A 25,910-nucleotide genomic window follows, 5' to 3' on the forward strand; every position below is an offset into this window, starting at 1 on the left:
GCCCCAAGCGAGCACACCAAGACTTGGTGATCGCTGGAGGACCCGCTAACGCCGAACGCCTCAAGCTGTGCCGATTTCTCACAACTTCCACATTTTTCATGGTCTAACTCGGACTTTGCGGCTCAGGTGGCCTGCAGGCCTCTGCCAGGCTGCCATGGCTGGGCTCCTTCCTCCCGCCTCACAGAGACCGAGGGCAGAGCTGCCTCACCCGGGAGCGGCCTCAAGGGGGCGTCGGGGCCTGGCGCCGCCGGGCTGGGGGAAGGCGGCGGGGCGGGAGGCCGCCCCTCAGCGCCGCCCGCCCTCAGTACCGCCCGCCCCTGTCGTCATAGCGAGGCCGCCGGCGTCCCGCGGAGCTGCCCGGCTGCCGGCGGCGGCCCCATGGCCGAGGCGCGCGGGGCTCCTCCTCAGCCAGGCGGCGGCGCGCCCGCCCTTTCGCCTGGGGCGGCGGCGGGGGAGTAACGGAGCTGGGGAAGACCTTGTCCTGCGGCCGCGCCATGAGGAGAGGTCCGTTCCCCTGGAAAGTGCAGCTGATATTTATATATATATATATGTATATATATATTTAAGAGGCTGAGACAGTAGCAGAGCGAAGGGTTGAGGGTATGTAGTGTATGGGGGTGGTTAACAGGTGAAGGGGAAATAATGAGTGTGCGTGGCTGGTGGAGGCCGGGAGGCAGCGGAGGGCGGGTGTCCTCCCGCCGCCGGGGCTGGGCAGCCACAGGTCCAGAGGAGGTTCAGAACATCGGTCGAGCGCTGCGAAACCAAGCGCTGGCTGGGGCCGTGACCTTGTCCAGGTTACTTGGAGCAAATTCCATCTGTCATGCTGGGTTTTTTTAATCAATCATATCAGCACGTCCAGTGTAATAAAGCAGCGTGGCTGTAAGCCTGTCCTGTCAAACTCTGGCATCCTTTTATTTTATGAGGTGCCAGGTAGCAGCAAATATGTCTGTGAAGGTGGGTGGATGTAGCCATGCATGCTTCCTCGACTGCTTCCCTCCTGGGGAATCCTTAGCCACCAGTTAGGTTTGTGCATTGCCTCAGAAAACGCGTGGGAAGAGCTGGGTGGCAACGAACAGGTTGCCAGGAAAGGCTGTTACAATCAGTTGGCGTTTTACCTTTCGTTTCAATGCATGTTGGAGCGATTCCAGCCTGTGGGGAGATTCCCTTGATCATGTGATTAAATACAGCACTTCTTCAGAAACAAACTGCGCTGCCTTGTCTTTTGCTGAATTCTGTGGGTGTTTGAATAAGTAAATGAGGTGTGGCTTGGCCTTGTAATAAAGCAATAAGATGTAAAGTGTTAGCAGTCTTTAAATGATGAGCAACAAGGTTTATGTGAGTGTAACAGCACATGTTTCAGAAGGATGTGTTTCTGATACCTTCTGTCATGTCTCTCTCTGGTTGTAATTTACCTGTAAAGATTACAGTTACCTTGGAAGTGAGGGAAAAACACTCTGAAAGCAACCTCCCACCTCTAAAATGAAAATTAAATCGACATTATTATGAAGCAGATTTTTTTTTTTTAATTCCCAAGCTATGAGTTTGAAATAGGAATAAGGGCAATAGTTTTAATCCTTGTGAGGCAGTCATGGACTCGGAAAAATGTTAGTGTGAGACCTGTGCGCGTGCCAGCCTGTCTTATCCCGTACTTGATTTCTGTGGAGTGGGAACCTGGAGCATGTGGGCCAGCAAGGAGCCAGGTCCCATGTGGGTGCAACCTGGAGCCCGAGACTTGTGGCATGCCACAAAGTACACCTACCCATCGATAGCTTTTCATGGGTGCAGTGGCTCTACCAGGGCTTTCAGGGCCTCCTTTCAGCTGATTACCCATGCCTTTTCTGCCCCATAGCTGCAGATGGTCAGCTTTCCTGCCTTGCCAAATTCAGCAGCTGCCATTAAGACATGGTCTGTTAGCTTTTTTTCACCTAATACCTCAAAACTAAGAGGCTTGTAGAAAGCTTTGCATCTTCTCTGGGCTTCAGTATTGTTGTTCCAAAGTTTAATTACTATTTCTCACTGAATAGCATCTTCCTAAAAAGAGATTTTCCTTTCTATATTGCTTCTGGATACAAACCTGTCATTCTCTATAAGAAGTATAATCTTTTATAGTGATGAATTACCCATATGTTTCTATTATATTGATTTTTTTTTCCATGACACAATTCTGTAAAATGTTGCTGCCTGCAATTGTAGATTAGTTTATTTATAAGTATTTTTTTTTCTTTCTGTAACAAATATTAGCATTAGTACTAAGCCCTAAAAGAATGACTTACTGTATCCTGTCATCTTTTCAACCTATAATTGTCTTTGTTATTTCATTCTAAGTAACACAATTTTAAAAATTTCTTCACTACAACTGTAGCAAAATATTGCATCAATGAAATGTCTTTTGATCCCAGAAAGGCTAATATATAAAATATCTGCTGGCCTGATACTGATCATTCAGTATCGAGTTGATTCATATCTAACATTTATTTCCTGTAAAATAGATTTCCTTTCACTATATGTCGCAAATAGTTAAATTTCCCCCTCCACCCTTCCTATTATATTCTATTTTCCCATCCCTATTAAAAGTTTGTGCCTTGAGGCCTACCAGCAGGGCATGCAATACCTACATTAAACCAAATTTAAAAGTAAGGGTGCTCCTGCTGCTAACGTCCTCAGATCAGAGACATGCAAAATGAAGGAACTGGCAGCTGAAACTTTAATGGTAGGAAGTGTAGACTGAATACTTGGGGAAAAAACACAGTAGCTCTATAAGACAAAAAAGTCCTATTAGCATTTATGTACTTCAAAATGACGAGCTAGACGATTCTACATAACTGTGGGGCTTTCGGCTTTTGTTTTAAGTAAACCCCTGGGTTGTAAGTATAGCATTACTTACATTTTTTATTCAAAGGATTGTTACTATTATGATTCGGTATTATTTTGAACATTAATACAGTGCCTGTTGTTGCATTGCACACTGCATGTTCAATCATTTCTCCACCTTAATAAATTAACTTAAAATGTTATAAGTACTTGGACCTAGATAGCTTGAGGAAGCACAGGGAGTCACATGCAAGTAAGGTTCCTGAATCAGTTATCCCTGTGTAAACCAAAAGCACTCCAGTGAAAGAGAGCAAACCATTGAAAGTAAGATCACGAACGTTCCTATGCATTATGTCCTACTGAAGTAATGCTGAGGCCTGAAAAGATTTGTGTGGAACTAGAATCTGGTTTTACATGTGATGCATTGGAAATAAAAGAGTTGGCTGGGAAGCAGCACAAGAAGGATAAGAAACTGCATCACTGTGAAGACATTATTTCAAGTAACGATGGGTTTGTTTGTTTGTTTTAGTTAAAATGGATGTGTTGCCTCAAGCAATCCTACAAAGCCCAGGGGAGCATCGGTTCATAGAGCAGACTGTTTGCCCCCCATTAGACTTTGCAAGGTATGTACCTCTTTTCTTTCAGAGTATTATTTTTACTGTGAATAGCTTCAATCAGCTATGCTGAGGTGACAAGTTATGTTTGTTTTTTTGCAATATTTAAAACTGCAAAAATCAAAGGCAAGGAAATTCTCTCTTAGGAAAGTTTCATAATTAAAAGGGGAAAAAATGAAATAGGAAATGTGTTCTGTTTAAGGTAGATACTTCACCCTAATTTTTCAAAACCCCTTCAAGAGCTGTAGGAAGTTACTTCCATTTAGCATTGATATGAATGTAGGTCATTGAAAATGCACTTATTTGGATAAAAAAAAAATCAAGGTATGTTTTTCCATTCAGGCACAAAACAGTTTTGTGTCTCAAAATATAATGAGTAAAATTGGCTTGAAAAACATTATCCTGTACTTAATAACCAAGAGAGTTAACAACAGTGCCATAATACTTTCAAGCCATCGTCTTCTTGCACATGCCTATGTGGCTTTCCATGCTGTTGCACCCATTTCTCCTCTTAGTTACTTGTAGCCATACGTTTTTGTCTCCCTCGGTGAGTACTGGTCTCTCAGTTACTACTCTGCCCCACTATGCTCTCTTTCTTGGACTTGCCTCCATTTCAGAAAGAATTGTGGTTATTTTCTTCTTCCTTCTCTTCTTTTTTTTTTTCTTTTTATTTCCCTCCCACCCCAATCCTGGCATTCCCGTCAGCCTTTGGCTGAAAGGTCTGGGGCATCTCAGAATCCAGCAGCTGCATGTCCATGTCTAAAAGCAGTAAGGATCCTGAAACATGGTATCCCTGGGCCCAGTCTTTCTGAGGGGCTTTTACTGATAGGTGTCCTCTCACGCATTGATAGAATAAGGACATGTAGTGATGTCTTACAATTTTTTTTTTTTTTTTTTAATCTTTTATGGCTGGAGCTGTGTTCTGCAGCCATTGCTTTTTCCAGTAACTACATTGCTGGACAACTCACCCCAGAGGCAGGAGGCTTGTTTCTTCCCTTTACTTGGGGAGTTTCACATTCAAGAAGATCATTCTGCAGCAGTGCTATAGAAGTTTTACTTATTTGCAGAAAAGAAATGTGTGATTCTGTAATGGTCTAGACCAAGCTGTAGATGCCTAATGATCAGAGTAAGACAATCTGCACCATTTTCTTTGATAGGAAATTTTGATAAAACTGGAGTCTGGGTTAACAGAATAGGCAGTGGGTATAGAAAGTTATGTGAGAATCAGTTTGGTCCTTTGTGCAACTTTGTTCTGTTCTTTGATTAAAAAGCCAGGTGTATTTATCATGAAGTTTATTTCTAGAAAAAAAATCAGTAGCTGTTTTTTTGCTGTGTAGACTGGTAACAGAAGTAGTTATAGGAATGCATGGTGTAAAATGTTAACTCTGGGATAGGTGTCCATTGGATTAAAATATATTTGTCTTTAATAAGTGAGTGATTTAAAATTAAATAGGAGCCAATTTACAGGTGAAGTAGACTTTTTTATACACTATTTATACACTATTTATGAAATATAGTGAGTCATCATGGAAACACTGGAGAAATAAGGCTAAAACAGTTTAGAAAAAGCAAGTGACAACTTCTGGAAGAAAAGAAACAATGCCTTTTATCCAGTGCCATCCTCACCTCATTTCTCTGTTAAGAAACAGTGTTCATTCCAAGTCACAGTCTCAGTTCTTCACATTAATTACTTTTATTGTTTTTAATTCTCATTGCGTATAACAAGCCATTTTAAATAATGATTATTTGAGTTGATGGAATTTTCTACAGTCTATTTTTTCCTATGCATCATCTGCGTGTCTTTTCTGTGTTATTGCTATATTAACATTATTGATAACAACCGCCAGGATGAGATAAGTATTCATTATTTTTAGTAACTTGAATTCTTTGTGATGGATGACTTTGTGTGTAGTTACTTCAGTCCAATATAGAGTGTTGCAAAACTTATGTGAGCAGTAATTGGTTTGCAAGTTGTTGCTTTTGTTTTTTTCTCCTTGGCTGTAGTTATCTTTAAGTTAGAGGGTGTTACCAGTCACAACTCAGAAATTTATACCTTGACTATAAGGCATGTGACATTTTAAATTGTATATGATTCTGGGGGCTTTTCCCTTGATCGTTTTTTATTAAAATACCTTTGAGAAGATAATGAGAAGCTATCAGGCTTTCCTTTGTTCCAGTTTGAAGTTATTTTTAATTGCAGTGTAGATTAAATTGCAGCAAGCTGATAGTGATGCCTAGGAATTTGCTTGTTGTAGTTGACTGTTTCAGTTTGGGGGTTTGGACACCCCCCACAGACACCTCCGCAAATCTGGTGCGTTCTCTGTATGCTACTGATGTGCAGAAAGCTCATTTTCCCAGTCTTAAAGTACAAAGGTCAGCCAGGGTTTTTTGTGTTGTATACTGAATACTTCATATTTAATTACTCAGAGATACTATTTTTCAATTTTTCTATTGCCTCATATAAACCTATCGTATCTTGAAATATGTTTTACATCAGTTTAAAATATACAATAGTGACCTTATCTTTATTATCCTAATGACATTTTGTATCTTCCTAAATTGTGACTATTTTGGCGTGAAAATCTGGATATTGATTAAATTTTTATATTGATTATAACTGAATTTTTATGGCAGTATCCATAAGGTGTACATTTTGCATGGTCAGCAGCAAGTCATATGGATTATGTTATGTGCAGTTTGAAAGCATAAGCCTCTGTTGGTGCAACTCAGTAGCAGTAAATTCTGGAACAAATTTAAATGCCCTATTTGTGCCAGAAGTTTTCACTATTACATTGTTTTAAATACAGACATGTCAAAATATCTCTACATTGCTTAGCTATTTTGTTTTCATTTAAATGAACTTCATCAAGTGTCTTTGGTATTCTCAGAGCAATAAGGAGCATGACGCTTATATTTGCTAACATTATGAAAAGATTTTACTCCCATCCCTGTAATGAAAGACAGCAGTGTAATACAGACAGAGAAACAGGAAAGTAATAGATTTATGTGGAACTAATGTTGAATTTCTTTTATCTTTGAGTGATTAATCGGACAATCTTTATGCTCTTTTAAAGAAGAATAAGAATAAATTCGCATTCCTTTTACAAAGATAATATCCTTTACAGTCGGGATATCAGAATCTATTTAAATACACTTCATGGTCAGTAAGTGCATATTATCCTTTAAAATTCAAGGCATCTCTTATGATCAGAATGGAGATGCAAAGAGATGATGGCTCAAGTGAAAGGTGAAATGATGTACAGCTCAAATTTTAAAATTAGATCCATGCATCCTGAAATTTGCAGTTTATTTTAATGCCCTTTGGATTACCCCCTTAGTGGACCACCTTTTACAATATACTGCTCAAACTGTGGAAAGCTGAGAGCAGTATTAAAGTCTACATTGCACGGAGGAAAACATTTGAGTTGGGTTTGGGTTTTTTTTTTCCCTGATATTCTTTTCTTTAATTTTGAAAAAGTTAAATACAAAATAGATTGCACCACTCTGGTCCATACTGATAATGCAAGATCATAATGATTCTGGTTCAGAAAACAGTTTAAATATGGATAGCTTAATCAGTTATTATTGATTTAAATAATACACAATTTCTTCTAGTTTAGACAGAAAAGTCAGATAAGCAGGTCCTTGAACGCTAATACCACTCTATTTTCTTTCAGAAATAAAGATTTGAAATAGCTACAGACCAAAAAATTAAAAAGATATTTGTATGTGTTTATAGAATGTCTGATATATTGCTTTGTCAATATTTCAGTATTTAGCTCTACTCAGTAATGCTAATATATTATACATGCTGCAGAAGTCTGTGTTAGCACCTCACAGTGTCTCTTCTAATTTTTTTCACTTAAATTTAGGATTCATTTGATCAAAGACAAAGATGGCATAGATGATTATTTGGCGAAGAATATCAAAGGGTTGTCGAAACAAGAAGCTGCTGCGTAAGTTGGCTTTTTTGAGGCATTTTAACATCCATAAGTTTGTTTCCTTTGTTTCTAGTCATCATAATCATTTAAATTTAAAGTTCCCTAGGCCCTACCCTTTTTAGTGGAACTTGGCATTTAAAAATTGAAGTTGATATTAAATAATGATGGTTTATTTCTCCTCATCTTAAATATATCAAAGCATTTAACTCCTTCGTTTTACTAATTTGTATATTTACCAAAGTATTATCTCACATTTGTAACATCATTGTTAAGATTGTGTCAGTAATTATATTTGAAATTGTGCTACCTTCTTTTTTTTTTTTTTCCCCTGAGCCTCTCTGAAATATCTCCTCTGGAGTGGAAGCTTAGTATACTGACATACATGTTCTTGTAATTTTGAATTATTATTTAGCCAAGCCCAAGTGCTGACTTCTGTGGTGAAGCATTTAATACACCATTAGTTATTTAAAAACCAAGTGAATTAAAGAAATCTAGATAACTTTTGATTTCTTACAGCTGAGGTATTTACATTTAGAAGTTACAAGAGACTACGACTGATTTATTCTTCTGGAGTCTTTTAACAGATGTGGGGTTCAGCACCATCAAAATTAATGAAAGAATTCTAACAAATCTGAATTGCTGGTTGCTTAAGTGAGATAATTTATTTATTTCAATATTTAAATAATAAAAAGATGCATATAGAAGGGCTCTAGGCACCTTAACAATGAATATTGCAAGATCACCCTTGCAACATAAAAACATTCTATCGATCAGACAGGAATTCGACCAGCTCATTTCTTGCAAAACATGCTGCTTTTCTCCTTCCTACCCTAAGAATGTTCCTGCAAACCTTCCCTAAAAACTTTCAAATGAAAATCTAGAAAATTACCAAAATTGAGTTGAGGGATAATAACTTTAGCAGTGTCCTAAAACCACACCATATAATACTCAGCCAGCAGAAACGCTTTCCTGTGATACATGTCTGATTCACCTTTGTTTTTACAATGGTAACATGATGTAGCTAATACGTGTTCTGACTGTCAGTACAAAGATTGTAATGTATCTGGTCTGATGATCTAGGAGACCGATCTGTTTAAAGTAAACTCATGCCCCATTTATTTTATTTGAATTAAGACGGTTCAAAGATGATGGACTAAAAATTAGTTCAATGACAGGATTGGGCAGGACCTTCTCAATGTCATCCTAGAGTTTCCAAAGTGCAATTTGTTCATTTGTTTCTCTAGGAGAGACTTTGTTATCATGGTCATAGTCTGTAGGAGGGAGCAGCCTGACACAAACAGGAAAGTGAGTTAGGTGAGACAGTAGGAAGCGCCATGTTACTGCTCTGTGAATACATGGGGTTGATGTGGGACAGTTACCTTTGATCATGCTGTTGTACTAATCGCACTAGGTGTCATAGCTGGTTTAAATGTTCCCTGCTTAAAGATAAAGAAACTAAGATTGGTCTGTGACTCAGTCACATTCTGCATGATCTGGACCAACATAAGGAACAGATCCTTCCTGAGCAAATGCGGTGTTGTCAAAGGTCCTGTCCCCTGAATTAGGGGTAACATAGTTGCTCTGTGAGGGGAGAAGTATCAGAGCTCAGGGAGCAAGCGCACAAATAAGTACATTCACTTACTGTCACCCTAGTTCCATACCAGCTATGCAGTGCTGCTGTAGTCATTATGCTACAACAGTTGTTGCAGACTGACTTGCCTTCCCAGTGAGCTGTTTCAGTCTTTAGCCCCAGTGGATTTCCACAGCACACACACCATGCTAGGGACAGAAGTGTTCTCTCTGTGATTACACAGGAAGTCACTGCTATTTTAGGAAGGCCTTGGGGCTTCAAAGTGCATTTTACAGCTCTGATTTGATCAGGTCAGCCTTTTACTGCTATTAAAAAAAAAAACAAACCCAAACAAACAAACCAAAAAAAAACCCCAACCCAAAAAGCTCCCATATACGATTTTTCTTTTTATATCCAAACCCTGAGTCTGGAGGTTGTGGAAAAGGAAACCAGCAAGGAAATCCACAACGAAGTGAGGATTTTATCATCTGTTCTGCAGATGTGTTTTGTAATATGCTGGTTTTTGAAAGTTATCAAAGCATCTTAGAAGATTAAACTGAAGTATCATATGTATTCTGCTTTATTTCTATGGAGGTGTTTTTAAATACATCTTTTAAAAGATTACATTAATGTTCTGTGTGTATAATTATTCTCAGAATTTTATTTTTTTATAATAGCTCAGCAGTTACAAGATTTCTATAGTATGTAATTTACTAATGCTGTTCCATAAACCTGATATAATCATTTGAGAGCAAACAAATGGTAACAACCAGCAGCTACACAGTTATATTAGTACTAGACTAATGTAGTTATAAAAAACTAAATACATCAACTGTAATTTTAAACCAATTTATAAAGTAAGGCAATGCCATATCTGTAAATAATCTTACTGGAATCAGTGTTATGCTTTGTATGTCTCAGCAGACAACAGATGTTTTTATTAAAAAAAGTATGAGAAATGGCTTATAATATGCTGTGTAGTTTTTTAAATATTGTTTCCATTCCAGAAGTAGATTATTGCACTTCTTTATAAAAGGACAGGATATCTTTCTTTTGCTACCTAAATGTCTGTACTTTTGTTTAATATGGAGGCTAACTTCGTGAGTCAGTCATTATTTTGTCAAGACAAATTCTTGTAGCCACACTCCTGCTTAATATTAAACACCCTTTATTTTTTTTTGGTGCATATTAGGCAAATAACAAATTTATTATCTCCTAAATAAAGGAATGTATGGGTAGTATCACATTTATGGAAACAAGCAACATTCTTTATATCTGTTCCCTAAAACTGTATCCTGCACAATGTTCTTTAAAATTAAGATAAGCTAGTTTCCTCATAGTTGAAGGAAAACAAAGTGGCAGTTTTCCTTCTATTGTACAGTATTGTACTCTGTTCCAAACTTCAGCAAATAAGAATTCCTTTACGTGTGCCTATGGTATAATCTCATTTTTCTGTGGAAAAATGTGAAGATGTTTTTCTTTTTTTCTCTTTGTAATAATTTTTTATCCCAGGGTGACATGATAGAAGAGGAAGAAAAAAAAAGTGCTTAAGAAAGATAGTACTTTAATCATATTAAAACAGGATATTGCTTTGGTTTTTTCATTGATTTTGTTTTGTTTCCTTCTCTAAGACTTCATCTTGAAATAAGAAGTGAATGTGGTGTAAGAAGCTGGAAATGGAAAAAAAGTAAAGGTTCCCATTAATGCAGAATGTGACTGCTTTCTTGCCACAGAATTAGGCTTTTGTAAGCTTATGAGAAGGTTGGCTGACTCCACTGGCCTTCAGTGTGCTTTCCCTGATACTTTCTGTTCTTGGTCTTGACTCACCAAATCATTAATGGATCAAAATCAGGTTGTAGTAAAAATTAAATATTGTCCTTATGACTGATCTAAGAGTCAAAAAGTCCGTGATGAACTGTGAAGTAAGGCATTTTCCATCAAGAGATTGATTCCAGGGTTGAATCTTCAAATGAGATTGGAGCCTAGAATGGACCAGAGTTTGATATTGTCATTCATGTTTCCTGATCTTTTTGTCAGGGCCAGAAAGATCAAGTAACAGTTCTCTCCTCTTCATACAAATGAAAATTGTTCAAAGACAACCGTATAATCAAAAAAGAGTTAAAGACTAGAAAGAGAGACTTTGAAATCCTTCTGATGAGAGGAACAGCTTTGTTTAGTAGTAACAAAAAAATATTACATTAATGATTTTACTAGATGTATTTCTATGAATTGGGTGATGGAGTTTTAGAGTCCTCACTCAAAGCTCATTGGTAGTCAGATGACATCTAAATTATTATACAGAGATGGTATGGGCTGACCTAGATAGGCAGAAAATTTGTATTTGTGTTTTCTGTCTTCTGAGTGGTGGATCAGTGTGTTATGGAAAGCTTGCCTTGATAAATTTGTGTAGGTAAAGACATGCTCTGTCATGGCTTTTTCAGGCAGGAGACAAGATTATCTTATATGCATTGGATCAGATGTTTTCAAGATATAGTGGGTGGTTCTGCTTAGAATTCACCAGAACGCTGGTCCACTCCAAGATTATCTGCAACACAAAGAGGCAAAGGCTTTCATTCTCAGGTGGGCTGTGACCCCCAGAGCAATTGCCAGCCATCTCAGCTAGTACTGGGAAGATCAATCATTAAACTAGTTTGCAGATCGTATACTGAAAACTGGAGTATAATGTTCTTGCTCTAGGAGTGATGACTGGTGAATATAGTAGCAATCCTCACTTCCATAAACCTTTGTCCTTCTCTGCAAAAAAAAAAGCGAAAGGATTTTCACCTGTTCTGATCCAGAGGACTAGGTTGATCACCTCATATAATCAATGGAAATAATTAAGAATAAGTAATATGATTAGTTGAGCCCCATCTTTTAGGATTCAGACAACTTCTTTACAATAAGATGAATTATACTTTTGAAGTACTTACTTCTCTCCATTGCTTATAGAGAGCTTAGGGTGACCAGCTTGGATGTAGACATGTACATTTACAGTTGAATCCTGCACTGGAGAACTATTGAATTTTGAAAGCTGTAAAAAGGATCAGGTAGAAATCTTGGAGAGTTGCATTCAGTAATTCCCGAGGCAGCATTTCTACAAGAAGCTGGTCAGTCCAGAACAAAAGTGATCTGGCATCCATTTTAAATCTTTTGTTAGTGCCATCTGATAGAAGATTATTTTTCCATTCTTCAGTGAGAGAATTAAAAGGAACAAATTATGAACTACCCTCCCCCCTCAAGTTTCTGCTGTTTTCAGTGTCAGTATCAGCTAGGTAGGGTTAAGGAAAAAAGATGTTGGAAAATTAACGAGGGATTAAGTGTTAGTGCTCAAGAGAAGTTTGTGGAAATAAAAGATTTCTTTGCTACATCCTTGCTTCTTCTACCAGTTGGTTTCTGAATATTCAACCCCATCTCTCTTCCAAGACTAAAGAGGAAGAAGCCTCCTCACTTGATTAGAGGCCAGGATGACCTGGAGAGTCCACTGAGGGAGAAGAATGGGGTTTGTGGGTTGATGGAGAGGAGAAGGCCTAGCTTGAAAGGTGTTTTATTCTTTATTTTCATCTTAGCCATGAAGGACTAGGAAGCCCAGCTATTAGATTTGGCTTCTTCTGATCTTATCCTCTGTTTAGAAGTTATTTAAGTCATGAGAGTTTTGGTACTCAGATTTATTTGTTTTTCTGATTGTTCTTATTCTAGTCTTTTGCATTGGTGGACCAGTTCTTTAAGGAAGCTGAATACAGATAGCTGGTTGGGGTTTTGATTACTCCAGACTTTTTAGTAGCTGTCACCTCTACCAAATAGATTAGTAAGGTGGCTTCATAGATGACCTATGAAATCTTTTACTCCACAAATAAGCTGGGACCTTTTTTCATTGATGGCTTATCATATTGCCATGTTTTCTTTTTCACAACCTGAAATTTTTACTGGGGCTTCCCAATTTAAACGTGCATAATTTAGGCTTGGGAATTTTGTGTGGTAAGGTGGATTTGACCATTTCTGTGTTATGGAGTGAGGCTCTCAAGGGACAGGGGAGGGACACTGCCAAGAATAAGGGTTAGGAAAAATATCTTGTTGGTATGGGGTTAAGGCAAGGAAGGAGGAGGGGCAACTGCTATTACTAGAAAGCGTGCAAAAAGCAATTTCAGACAGATAAATAATGTGTAGGTGCAGATTCTGCTTTTCTCTTGTGTATCAGTCCTTGACTGCCCAGTACTTGGTTCTAGTGATGCACTGATTTGAGCTGCTTCCGTTTCTTCTGTGTGTAACGCTATGAAGACAGAGGGAGAGAGGAAAGCTCAAGGCAGCTAAAGAAGGACATAGCAGCAAAAGGAGAAAGAAGTAAACTGTTCTTTCCCTTTCATATTCAGGTCCTAGCAAGATTTTGCTGTTCGTGCTGATGTCAGTCTTTGGATATGACTCGTGAGCACCTTATGACCCTCTTTGTTCACATTACTCTCGTTGAGAACTGGTGGAATGTTGTGTCAACTCATTTACATTTTATGAAGATATTTCTTCACTTTTAAATACTAAAAACTACGGAAAAGGGTATATCAGAACCAAAGAAATGTATCCTTTCATAGTAAAAGAAATTTTAAATTAAGACGCTCTATCCCAAACTCCCTGCTGATGTGATACTTGTGGAAAGGGAGATGGCACAAGTTACTTATTGAGATAGATAATAAATTTTAAATTTCTTTCACAATGTTATTTAAATATGTATTTTTTCTGTCTGAATAATTCCTAACAATCTTGCTTGCCATGACCAGGATTCAATGTTTATTAAACAACTTTCAAAAAGATATTTTAGTACTTGGAGGCACAGATTCTTTTTGGTCAAATGAATAATCTCTGCAAATTTTGGGCCTGATAAACATATTTTTTAGTGTAATTAGGCAGTGATCTAAAGAACAGAACTATGTGGGAAGTGAATGATTTGCCTTTCCTAAAGAAACTTCTCTGTGCATTTGTGTAATGTGAAAGGTTTTTCTTGAAAAGGTTAAAAAAAGTTCTAATCAACTTCTGTACATTATGTAGAACTTCATTTTCTAAACTCTGCAAAAGAAAGTTTCATATTTAATGGGAAATCATGAATTATTCCATTTATTATCTACTTCCTCCTTTCAAAGACATGATCTGGATAAAAGGCGGGGTGAATAATTTCAAAAAATACAATACATTTTTAATGGGAAGGTGCAAACTACAGATTCTCATGACTATTAGCAAGTATAGAGGAAACAGAATTTTACTTGCAAAAACTCATCAAACTCTTGCAAAGATAAAATACATGACATACTTTAATAAAGAAGAACACAGTGAGCTGAAGTTTTTCTTTTTTTATGTAACTTGTTGTTTTTACTAAGTTTGGTCTTACGGTTTTCTCGTGCTTTCATTTCTCAATAGTTCAACAATATTTAGTACTGAAGATAATGTAGAAGCAATACACAACTGACTTCTATTTTTAAAACACTCCATAAAGTTGAAGCATCTCTGACATACAAGAAGAGTCTGAAATAAAGGCAGACAGTCTAATTTGCCTTGGTACAATCATGACTTCCTAATAATTCTCACAGTGAATCCTTCTGAATTGTGTAAAATCCTCTCTTTTCTTTTCCGCTTAATCTCTGTGTGGTCTATTTGTCCTTAGACTATTGAGCAAGTTCTGTTGGGGACCTGAATGAGATATCATAAACAAAAGCAAAAAATACTGTGGGAATTGTTCATAGCAATAGTATAATAAATGCATAACCTTGTAGAGGGTTTTGTGATAATTCATAGCATCAGCTTGAGAAGATACAGAAAGTAAATAATTATGATTATCTTTTTCTAAAAATAATTTTGCACACTGTGAAAGAAACTTGCAGAGAAATGTAATGACTTCCCCGATATCATGCAAGTCAAGTGGAAAGGGTTCCAAATTCAGATGTTTCTAGCTCTTAGTCCATTAGGTCAGCTCTGAAATAAAAGAGGAAAGTTGAGAAATACTTCATTTTGATAAATAATAGTCCATAAAATATGGTTGGAATTACTTTTTGTTAATGAACATAATTAATTTTGAAAGAAACGCAGAAAGATTAATGAAGATAATGTTCTTTTTCTGATTATGCTTGAAATAATCACAGGTGTGTGCGCTTTTTTGTGAACAACACTTTCATAAGGGTAGCACTTTTATCTTTTTAGTGCTTTCTTTGCATTTATGTTTAGGGACAGAATGTTTCAAAAGTTCATTGCTAAATTTATATTTCCATTTTCTGGTTTAATGAGGATTCTTAATTATCACAGTACTTACGTTCATTTTAAAATACTTTTTCTGTGTCATCCTTTGATGTTTATAATTGATTAATTTTTCATTTTCTGTAGTATTAAAGTGGCAGTGTAGCTTTGAACAAAAGGAAGTGAGTTCAGTATATGTGTTCTTTGCGGGATCCTACTGACAGGTTATGCATCCACCTTTGATTGCATGATTTAGGTTAAAGTGTGGTTTGACAACAGTCAGCAACTGTGAGGCGGTAGATGAAAAACACTGCATTACTTATGCTGAAAGTTATTGTACTTATATATATGGTATAAAGTACCTATATATTTCTTTTCTGATATACTTTATTTTCATCTTTCTAATAATAGTTCTGAATACATAGCTCCATAAACCTTTTCTTATTTAAAAAAAATCTGGATTGTTACAAAAGTCAATTGCAAGTAGATGTTCTTCCCTCTCATGATATGTACTAATTGTCGTGCAATATTTTTTATTTACTATTTAGAGTAGGGAGTTCTCTCTAAAATATTTCAGGGGTTGGTGGATTTTATGGTTTTTGTATTAGGACATTAGCTATTTCAGCTTTATAATTTGGAATTAAAAAACCTGCATGCCACCCCAATATAATTTAATTCTCAGCCTTAGTAATAAAAAATTCTGATGTGTAAGCTAACTGTCTATTACTACTTAATGGCGTTTACTGTACTTTCATATCTTTCTTTAATGATATTACTACAGTCTACAATTTAACATATTACCATCCAGTAAATATTTCATTAAAGGAAAAGTATTTAAACGGACAGTCTTTAAACTAGATTAAAGAGGGCTGTGCCCTGATTCAGTTAAACAGCTTTCTATCAGTATGAGTATATGGTGAAAATGTGCCCAGTACCTTGACCAGCTGATGGCTTGACTCACCGAAGTACTTATGGATGTAGATTTTCACACTGAACTCAGATGCTCAGAGGGCTCGTATGTATTTTCAAGTTAGCTATGTACCTAACTTCGGTGGATTGCGGCCCAGACACATGACACTGTAGTTTTCACAGTGTGAGTACATGGTTTTGTACCACTCTAACCTGGATCGTAGCATCGTTGAATGCAATAGTCAAATCTTCAGCTTCCATATTTACCAAGTATTTGCATAAATGCTTTTTGTCTTCAACGATGCCCTGCAGAAGTGTTAACTATATTTTAGATGTGGGTCACTAACAGTGTTGCAAAACTGTTATGTTTTTTGGCTGTCCAGATATAACTAAATAATAATCCTTCTTTTGATTCTTAGGCAGAGCAACCTGAAGTTATAAACTCTTACAGCATGCTTGGCTTTGTAGTGTTTTGTATAGTATATAGGGTTTTTTTACTTAATGCATGTATTCTTCAAATTTTAGTGAGGAAATTCTGGTGTTTATGCTGTGTTTGTTTGCATATAGGTTAAACACAAAGTAGCTAAATATTCATATACTTGATGTAATTTTAATTTTCTTGTAGATTTATTGACAGGAAATTTGGGGGAGAAGTAAAATGTATTTGTTTAAATAAACTTAAGCAAAAATATCTTGATTATTTTTTCCTAATTTTATGATCCTTATCTAAAGCATTTATATCAGTCATTGACTTGCCAACTGCAGAAGGAAATCCCAAGTGGATGAAACCGATTTGAATACAGTTTTTAAACATTATAATAATTGGTAGAGTAATTATTTTACACTGGAAGTACACGTTAATATTTTATATGCTATCGTTGTTTAATCTATGCCATTTTGTGCTTTACAAAGTGGGATTGCTACAGTACACTTGTATTGTAATCAGCAGCTGGCATTAACCTATAGTGCTAATTAAATTCTACAAAATCTAAAGATATGAACCCTGATATTAAAAAAAAAAAAATCTGTCATCTGAAAATAGTAGACTTTTGCACTTATTTTGCATGTCTGTAATTGACCTCAGCAGGCAGGAGGCATGGAGAAATAAGCTCATGATAAATAATTCTGTTATGCTATACTGACTATTTTGGTTATTTCTAACACCGGTACCTGCCTCTTGGCCTTTTAATTTCTTTTTTCTTTTCTCTCTTTCAGTGTAAAGAGTAGAATGCAAATAGCCTTGTTGTGCAGGATTTTAATTTAAAGGGAATGTAGTATGGTACCATCCTGATCTCCCAGCATTGCTAAGAGTCTTGTGAAAGTACGATACCATAACATAGGAAGGTCTTTGAGATTGCAACAACAGTGTAATTTCATTAGCCTCACTGAAGGTTAGTATTTATGATTTGGGCACTGGTAAAGGCAGATTAGAATCAGGTTTCTGTGATTCCTTAGCATGACTCTAGATCAATTTAGAATAGCAATGATAATAATAAAAAAAATCCATATAAGAAAATTTTATAAGTAACTGTATAGTTTAAGAAAAGTAAAATGCCTGTAGCAATACCCAGGTACACTTAAAGCACAGTGTTAACAGTAGCAATTCCTTTTCAAGCTCACAGATCCACATTCCATAAAGAGCTGCTTCCACCCGTGCGATATTATACTACACGAAATCATCATCTATAACATGGTACCACTAAAATGGCAACTTTAACTTTTGGTGGTTATTTATTTGGTGCTAAAAATTCTTCTGACACCCACCTCCCCCATGACACACACACAGAAGCACATAGAATTTTTCAGCACCTCATGCATAGAACGCTGCATCGCAGTAACTGCTGATGGAGGACAAATGCATGGTACCCAGCCAGACCCATTAAGTGGACCTCATTTCACTGGTTCAGCCAACCTATGTAAATAAACATGGAGCAACATCAACAGAGTTTCAGTAATGACAGAGATGAGTGTGCAGTCAGAGGAACAGTGGGTTCTCAGCATCGTCTATGTTTGTGTTAAGTATTATGGTTTCCATCTGTTGAATTTCATGGATTAAAAAAAATAAAACAAATCTCCTTTAAATTAAAAACAGATTAATTATTATCTTTGTTTTGACCATAAATACATACATATGCTCCAGATTTCATTAAAAAACAATTTGTTTTAAAAAATCCATCTGAAATCCTTTTCTCCTAGCATGCACATATGACCGTTCCAAGAGGAAAGAGGACTTTAGGTTTATAGTCATATTTTCAAATTTCAAATTAAACACAGCTAACATTACAAAGCTGTCTGCTCATTCTAATTCGACTGGTTTAATTGCTCCGAGGCAACTGCGCGGGCGATGTTTGCGTGGTTCTGGCACGGTGCCTTGGTGGCACTGGGTGAGAGCAGGCGGCAGTGCAGGCAGCGCAGCCCCCCGCTCCCCTGCGCGCTGCTCGCAGGGATGCGCGCCCCGCATCGCACCCACCCCGCTCGGCGCCTGCCTTTGTTCTGCGGCCGCTGACAGCACCGTGATTAACACGTCCGGGCTGCAGTTTTCCGGATTTCCAGTAGATGCCCCCAGAGACCGTTAAACCTCTCGAAGGGCTCCAGCCGAATGAAAGGGCAGTCTTTTTTCATTTTGCTTCTTGAAGTAACATCATTGTTCAAAGGGAACCTAAAATCGGTGTGGATGCAATGCAGAAAAACAAACTTACGTGTTTAATAATGCATCGTAATTCATTAGGTCGTAAGGTCGGAAAGGTTTAGTGTAAACTTGTTTATCAATGTAGTAGAAACATACTGTTAAATTTTATTTTATAAGATAAATCATGTACATTTAATTAGGTATCAGTTTTTGATTTTTATGTTAGAAATGAAGTAATCTTTGGCTACGTAAAACATGAGGTGTGCTGTTTAACCTCTCATTTTACATGCTGCACGGCATCACAAAAAGCAGTATAAAAAGGATTTTGAGGATTTACAGTTTATCTCAAGGTATCGTTAAAAGTTTGCTTCTGTCACCTACACTACTCCTCTGTTCAAAGCACGATTTGTTGGGAAAAAAAGGGCACTGGCATTTTCATCTGGAACCACTTTGATAACTGGAACAATTTCAGAATCCGTTGCAGTGTCAGGCTCTCTTAGGTGTCACGAATACCATTCATCCCCATAATATCTTTCATTTCTAGACCTATTTTATTGTTTGTGTGTGATCCGTTGCTCATGGCTTATATATTGCAGAGACTTAATAAAACAATAGTACTATTATTTTGTGCTTTGTGTATTTTCTGTTTTCAAGTATAACTGAGAGATAACTTTTATCTTTATGCCGCTAAAATTTGAATGGTTGTACAGTAGATAGCTTCATTGCTTGTGAGTTAAAATCAGTTATCTTTGCCTAAGAAAAAAAAATGTGATCTCTGCTGTGTGATTATGTCAGCATTATTTCAATTTCTTTATTAATTGGGATGAGAGTTATTAAAATAATATTGACACTAATTCTTAAAACTGACCTATTTTACTGTTCATTTTGTTTTCCTGTATTGGTTTGCTAATAATGCTGTCTTGTGGGGAAAATGTGCTTTGACTTCAAGTAAAATGAATCAGTCTACAGAAAATAGCCTGTTACATGGACACAGTTTTTCTGTTTATACGAATATTGGTACTGTGCTCAGTGAGTATGCAGGGAGTGTTAAAAAAGCTGAATGACATTTTGTTTAGGCACTGTTAAAATCTTTCAGCAGTAATATCTTGTTTACTTCCAATACTTCTAATGGTCTAATGCATGCGCACATATACACATATATAGATCACATTATATAAATAAATATGCATGTATGTGTGTCTGCTATGCAGATTGCTGTTCCACTGCTCTGAGTTGTATTACTGTAGGATTCAGTCCTAGGCATTTGGAAGTTGGTAGGAATTTTTTACCTATATTCTTCAGGTTTTTTTAGTTAGATAGAATTTTAAAACAGAAAAAAGAAATTATTCCGTGTACAGAGTAGACAATACATTGTACGGTATTAACATAATATCTTTATAGTATTTTTAAACTATATTATCTGATATATGACAAATATAACCTGTACTGGCAAATTAAAATCTAAATGTTTAAAAATATTTCTCATTTACTTTTCTGTGATAAATATTGCAAATGTTTTCTGGTACAGAATAGTTATATATTTTCCCTTGTCTCTGTGAACAATGTGTGCTTTTCAATCTCAAAAAACATCTATTTGTATATTAAACATAAATTCAGTGCTGTCTAGTCTAAATGGTATCAGGATTTTGTAATATTTTTGTGTTCAGTTCTGCAATTGAAATGTGAAAAATACATGTGAAGGATTAATGTCCATCTATGTAGTAATTAATAGATTTTATTTTAATCATATTAGGTATGAAATAATGCAGATTATTTACTTCTTACATCTCACATTACTGTTTATTTCATTGACATCTGGCTAAGAAGTTTTTTACATCACTTCCATCTTATTAGTGGTGTTAAAGAACTGCAGTAGCTCTTTTTAGGCTAGAAGTATTAGTCTCATTAGGCTATTGTTTAGCATGAGGTCGTCTGAATTTATTACGTACACTGTAAATCTCAGTTTTAAGAATTTCGTATTTATTTTAAAGCTGCTGAGAATTTGAAGTTAAATGGATTTTAATCTAAAAAGGCAGTCTTGAAAACAATTTGGAAACTTAATGGAATATACAAAATAAAATTAACACATCTGGGTCCTTGCCATTTTACTGAGACAAAGGTTTGTTTTCTCACACTAGATACCTATGCTTGCAAACCTTTACATCTGTACTTTAGTGTTGCAGGCAGTCCCATTGGACTCATAGTTTTCTCCAGGATAGGACACAATGATTGTTTCATGCCACATAAAAGAAATATTTTGATTATTTCTGTAAATAATACCTCAAAAGATATATTAGCTCTTGAGAATATTTGATTACACAACTTTTTGATATGTGTATCTTATCAGAGTTTCTGAATGAGATAACTTCAATATAAATTCATCGTTGCATCATTTGATTTTAAAATTAGGGAGAAATTATCAAACTTTTGCATCAGTAAACCAGTCCCAGCTGAAGTTATATGCTAAACAGAAGCAAAATAATATCTAATGATTATGTTTCTGGCATAGCGTTTGTTTGACGTTTTAAACCAAGCCATCATGTCCTACAGCAAAACTATTTAACATATACATTGTTTTGACATGTGGAATGTGCTTCATTTTTCCCTGTGCACTGTTTTAAAGCAAACTGAGAGTTCATTGTGTTTTCATGAACTAATGTAAACATGGGGGGTTTTTCCCATCATTCAGCCTTTTTTACCAGTACCAGCTAAAGAATGCCAGTATATTTTTAACATGTTTTCAATACGTACATTGGTATTTATTCATTATTGCCATATTTACTTCCCTAGGGTATGATATTCGTAATCATATTTTAGCAGAATGCTTTTTGAGCAGGGGAAAAAAAATACCCCTTCCCCACTGCTGAACTGCAGAGGTCTCTTCTTGAAAGCTGTTTTAGTTATCTGTGCTTATTTGGTAAGGTGGAGAGCAGAATACAGGTTTAAAGGCTTAAAATCTCTCTTTCTTATTCCCAGTAGCAGGAATTCATACAAGAAGAACATCTGCATAGACATGCTGCGACAGGGTTATCACAAGTCCTTCTCCGAGCTCTCCACTCTGATACAGAAGTGGAATGCCTCGAGGGAGGCTGCAGGGCCTGGGTCAGCCATATGGCAGCAGAAGTCCCTGGAGGAGCAGCCTGATAAGCTGGATCAGCTTTACCACTTCCTGACCAGGGCTGAGGCAGCCCAGAGAGCAGGTAAATGGGGGGATTGTGGGTAGCAGAGCAGCGGGAGCCGCAGCCGCGAACGCCTGGGGGAAGCTTCCAAATTGTTTCATGTATGAATTTGAAACGTTACTGCATCTTAGCACATTTCAGCCTTAGTCAACTAAGCTGTATTTATAGAATAAATGATTAGGAACTGCAGATATCGGAAGAGGTTTTGTGAAGAAAAAAAAGGGGAAAAATATGTAGAGTGCATTATGATATCATCAGAAATGTTTGATGTATTTATAGCTTTGAAAACATCTCAATTATTTTCTCATAGTTTCATTATTTATTGTTTTTCTTTATCTATTGATTTGAGTAGCTGGTTTTGTATTAGAAAAATTTAACAGGTGAAATGCTGTTTCACACAGTAATAGTTTTATAAATCTCATTTTACTAAATACCCTGTCTGCTAACTGTGTTTGGATTTGTGACTGACTTAAAAAGGATTGTGAACATGTCAAATAAAATACAGCACACAGATGTAACATGCCACCTGTGAATTACTAGATATTAGTGAAGACATAACTCCAAATTACTGTATTTTCTCAATTGCCTACTATTTACTAAGCGCTCATGTTTATCATTTCCTTTTACTATAAATAGTAACATAACTTACTCTGTCTTTTGTCCTTTGAAATAATTGTAGAGATGGAGACAGATAAAGCTCTAACTGCAATCCTGTTTCATGGCTGAGCTGATTTCACTATAGTTGGCTTGTTTCAAGTCGCATTTTGATCATTACAAATAGGAAAATCTACAATAAAGCTTGTGAGTTAGGAACCTAAGCTTTTTGACTGACATTTAGAAACAGACAACTTCATTTCAAAAAGGAACAGCAAAAAAAACCCTTTCAGAACTTAAAAAAATATTCATTTAAATTGCTTGTTTTATGTTTACTATGAAAGCCAAAAGTTGTGTTTCTTCATTTAATTCACTGTAATTCTAGGCAGGAAGTCTAGCCAGTCCATGATTGGAAGGAGTCTTCAGATTTGTCTGGAGTATGACTAAAACCTGCGTAGGCACCCCTGTAGCTTGCAGGAGTACAAGAGAGAAGTTTTGCACTCAGACTGCCCTGACAGAAGCATACTGACAACAATTTGATGTTCAAAAAGTAGTAGATATGGCTTATCTTGATGGGCCTGCTTCCCGCAGCTGCTTGAGGACAGCATTTTGCCTTCCTTCAGTGCATGATGGTTTTCAGTGTGATAAACTGATAGGTGACAACAGAGTTGGCAAACACGCTCCCAGAGAGGCAAGGCGCTGCTGACTGTGCCCTATGAGAGGCAGGGGCCCTTTCTCTCACTGAACCCAGCATTTGTTGTGTGCTGGGCTCTGTAAGTCTTTCACCTCTCACAGAGACAAGATACCACCAATTGTCTGACTGGTTGTATCTTGCCTCTAGGAGCGAGTATCTCCCAACTGCGCCTGCTAAAGTTGGTTAAAATGAAAGAAGAGAAAATAATGAGAAAGTGCCAATAGATGGGAAGCATCTTTACTGAATTGCTAGATCAAGGTATAGTTAGTTTCGATTTTTTCGCCAGTTTCAATGCAAACCTTTACACAAATCTGTTCTTTGTATTAAGTGAGGCTTGAGTCACCTGGCATAGGAAGGGGTGAATGCTAATTCATGTTGCAGGTGTTAGAGCTAGTAGTGCTGTGAAAATAACATATGAATTATACAGCTCATCAAATACTAATTCAGTAGTTCAGCTAATCGAGTTACTCTCCGATTCTAAGCAAATTGCTTGGGGCTCTGGCTTATGATCTCCTGACAACTCTAGTTGACACCATTTAAGAAGTGTTCAGCAGTTCACCTCAGCTGGAACTTACCATGATGTAGCAGTCACAACAGCAGCTGACCTGCATTTGCTCTTCAGCCGCCACAGTTCAAGCTTAAAAGGCTGAAAGTAACATTTGGGGCTGCACACTGTGAGAGTTTTACACTGTGACTGATGTCACTAACGAAAGTTTACCTGTCTCAGGTATGCTGTCCAGAACTAACAGTTGTGTTGAAGAAGAGACAGCAGGTACAAATTATGAAAAAAAAAAAAATCTTCATGACTTGTAAATTTTTTGATGAATTTAAACTTCATGAAGGGATTGGGTTTGAACCTGAAGAGGTAAGTGGAAAACAAAACGTCACTTACTATGTCAGTAAATAATTTTTATATTTGTTATTTAGTTTTTCTCACATGATTTTTGGATCATAGTGTTGCTGTCTTAATGGCGAATATAACTTAGAACTGCTGCTCCTAAGTTTAAAGTTTTATGGTTGTTACCATAGTGCACAGAGAAAGCTAGGTATTCATTCACTTTCCATATTTATTGGTGGAATATGTTAATCTTTTCATTTTTTTGATAGTTTGTAGTCATAGGACACTGATGCTGGGCATAAATTGTTTGCTTGAACAGAATCAGTGCCATCCATCACAATGTGGAGGCTGATATCAAAGAGCAATTATTTTCTTTACTGGTGGGTTTGAAAATAGTGCCATTTTCTTTACCAGTGTTGCATTGTACAGACAGTTTACCTTTATGTACGCCAGTGAATGTTCTTTCTGTCTTCATTTTTAGTGGAATATTTTGATTGAACTTTAAATCATACAGGAGTCATCTTTTTTTTAAAAAAATAGCTATTTTTTTAATTAGCTATTACCAATATTATACTGTGTGTAAAGAAAATATTTTTCTTTCTGTCAAACTTAATCTCATTGTCATATCATAGAATCATAGAATGGTTTGGGTTGGAAGGGACCTTAAAGATCATCTAGTTCCAACCCCCCTGCCATGGGCAGAAACACCTTCCAGGGTGCTCAAAGCCCCATCCAACCTGGCCTTGAATGCTTCCAGGGAGAGGGCATCCACAGCTTCTCTGGGCAACCTGTGCCAGTGTCTCACCACCCTCACAATAAAGAATTTCTTCCTAATATCTAATCTAAATCTACCCTTTTTCAGTTTAAAACCATTCCCCCTTGTCCTATCACTACATGCCCTTTTAAAGCTATATTTTGCCCTAGGTACAGCATTATCCCAAAACCAATGGCAGAAATATTGGCAATATTTGACTGCATTCCTATTTGGTCTTTTTTGATGCAAATAATGTAAATGTTTCTGACTTCAAAATTGAGTTGTTTCTAATTATTCCTTGATCTTCCTTCATGATCATGGACTAACCTCTCTTTTTACTAGTTCTGGTCTTGGTAGCTTAAAAAAAACAGGAGATAGTTTAGCCGTTTAAATATGTGTTGTTGTAGGGTTTCTTACGGATGAATGCAGGAAAAATACCAAAGCAATGTATCTAAATAGCTCAGCATTTGATGTGTACAGTTATTTCTTGGCACGTGTATGAAAATGTTGGGGTTTTTTTTCAAAAAGAAAGTTATATTTTAAGGCCGTGGAATGGCCTACTCCGTTGTCTGCTTGCCTCCCTGATCGTACTGCTCAGAGTAATTTCACTTAAAGGTATAATAGTCCTTGAAAGGTATAATACAGTGCTGGCAGGTTGTTGTTGCTATCCCTTTTAAGAGCTGTAGCTCCCTAGCCCCTACTCAGTACTGTTTTGTGAGTTAGCAGGAGGGAGAGTTTGAAGCCACAGTCCATCCTTGTCTGACATTGAGGACTGCTAACTAAATATCCTTTGGATGTAGACACCCCGTGAACAAATGATGACCATACCCTACAGAGGTGCGCCAACTGAATACAATTCTTTTTGTCCACCTAAAACCTAGACAAAATTTGACTCTGTATCTCTGTGTGTTTGGGTGGGTCATGGGGAAGAAGAAAGAACAAAGAAAATCCAACTAAGTCTTATATTTTGGAATTTTTGAGCAGCACCCAGTATAATGTATGCCTGGGAGATAGTTCATTATGATGATAAAGTTGCTGTTCCTCAGATAAAAATATTTAAAAGTGAAATTAAAACACTTAAGCTGGTATTTGCACGGATTTTACCATATGAATGTAACTGATTCTTTAAATCATCACTTGGCTGCTGCAGTATGTCTTATTGTTTTA

At 36.7% G+C, this 25,910-nt stretch overlaps 1 protein-coding gene across 2 annotated transcripts in view; it reads left to right on the plus strand.

The window, feature by feature from the left end:
* Positions 1–365: 365 nt before the first annotated feature.
* TTC29 (tetratricopeptide repeat domain 29) overlaps positions 366–25,910 on the plus strand; it is a 132,900-nt gene continuing 107,355 nt past the window's right edge. For both annotated transcript variants that reach the window (XM_068403848.1, XM_068403847.1), the window contains exons 1-4: positions 366–504; positions 3,341–3,434; positions 7,298–7,381; positions 21,661–21,884. In XM_068403848.1, coding sequence (XP_068259949.1) covers positions 495–504; positions 3,341–3,434; positions 7,298–7,381; positions 21,661–21,884 — 412 coding nt within the window. In that variant the 5' untranslated portion in view covers positions 366–494. The remainder of the gene's footprint in view (positions 505–3,340; positions 3,435–7,297; positions 7,382–21,660; positions 21,885–25,910) is intronic.

The sequence above is a fragment of the Nyctibius grandis genome, chromosome 6 (assembly GCF_013368605.1).
Source record: "Nyctibius grandis isolate bNycGra1 chromosome 6, bNycGra1.pri, whole genome shotgun sequence".
Classification (NCBI taxonomy): Eukaryota; Metazoa; Chordata; class Aves; order Nyctibiiformes; family Nyctibiidae; genus Nyctibius; species Nyctibius grandis.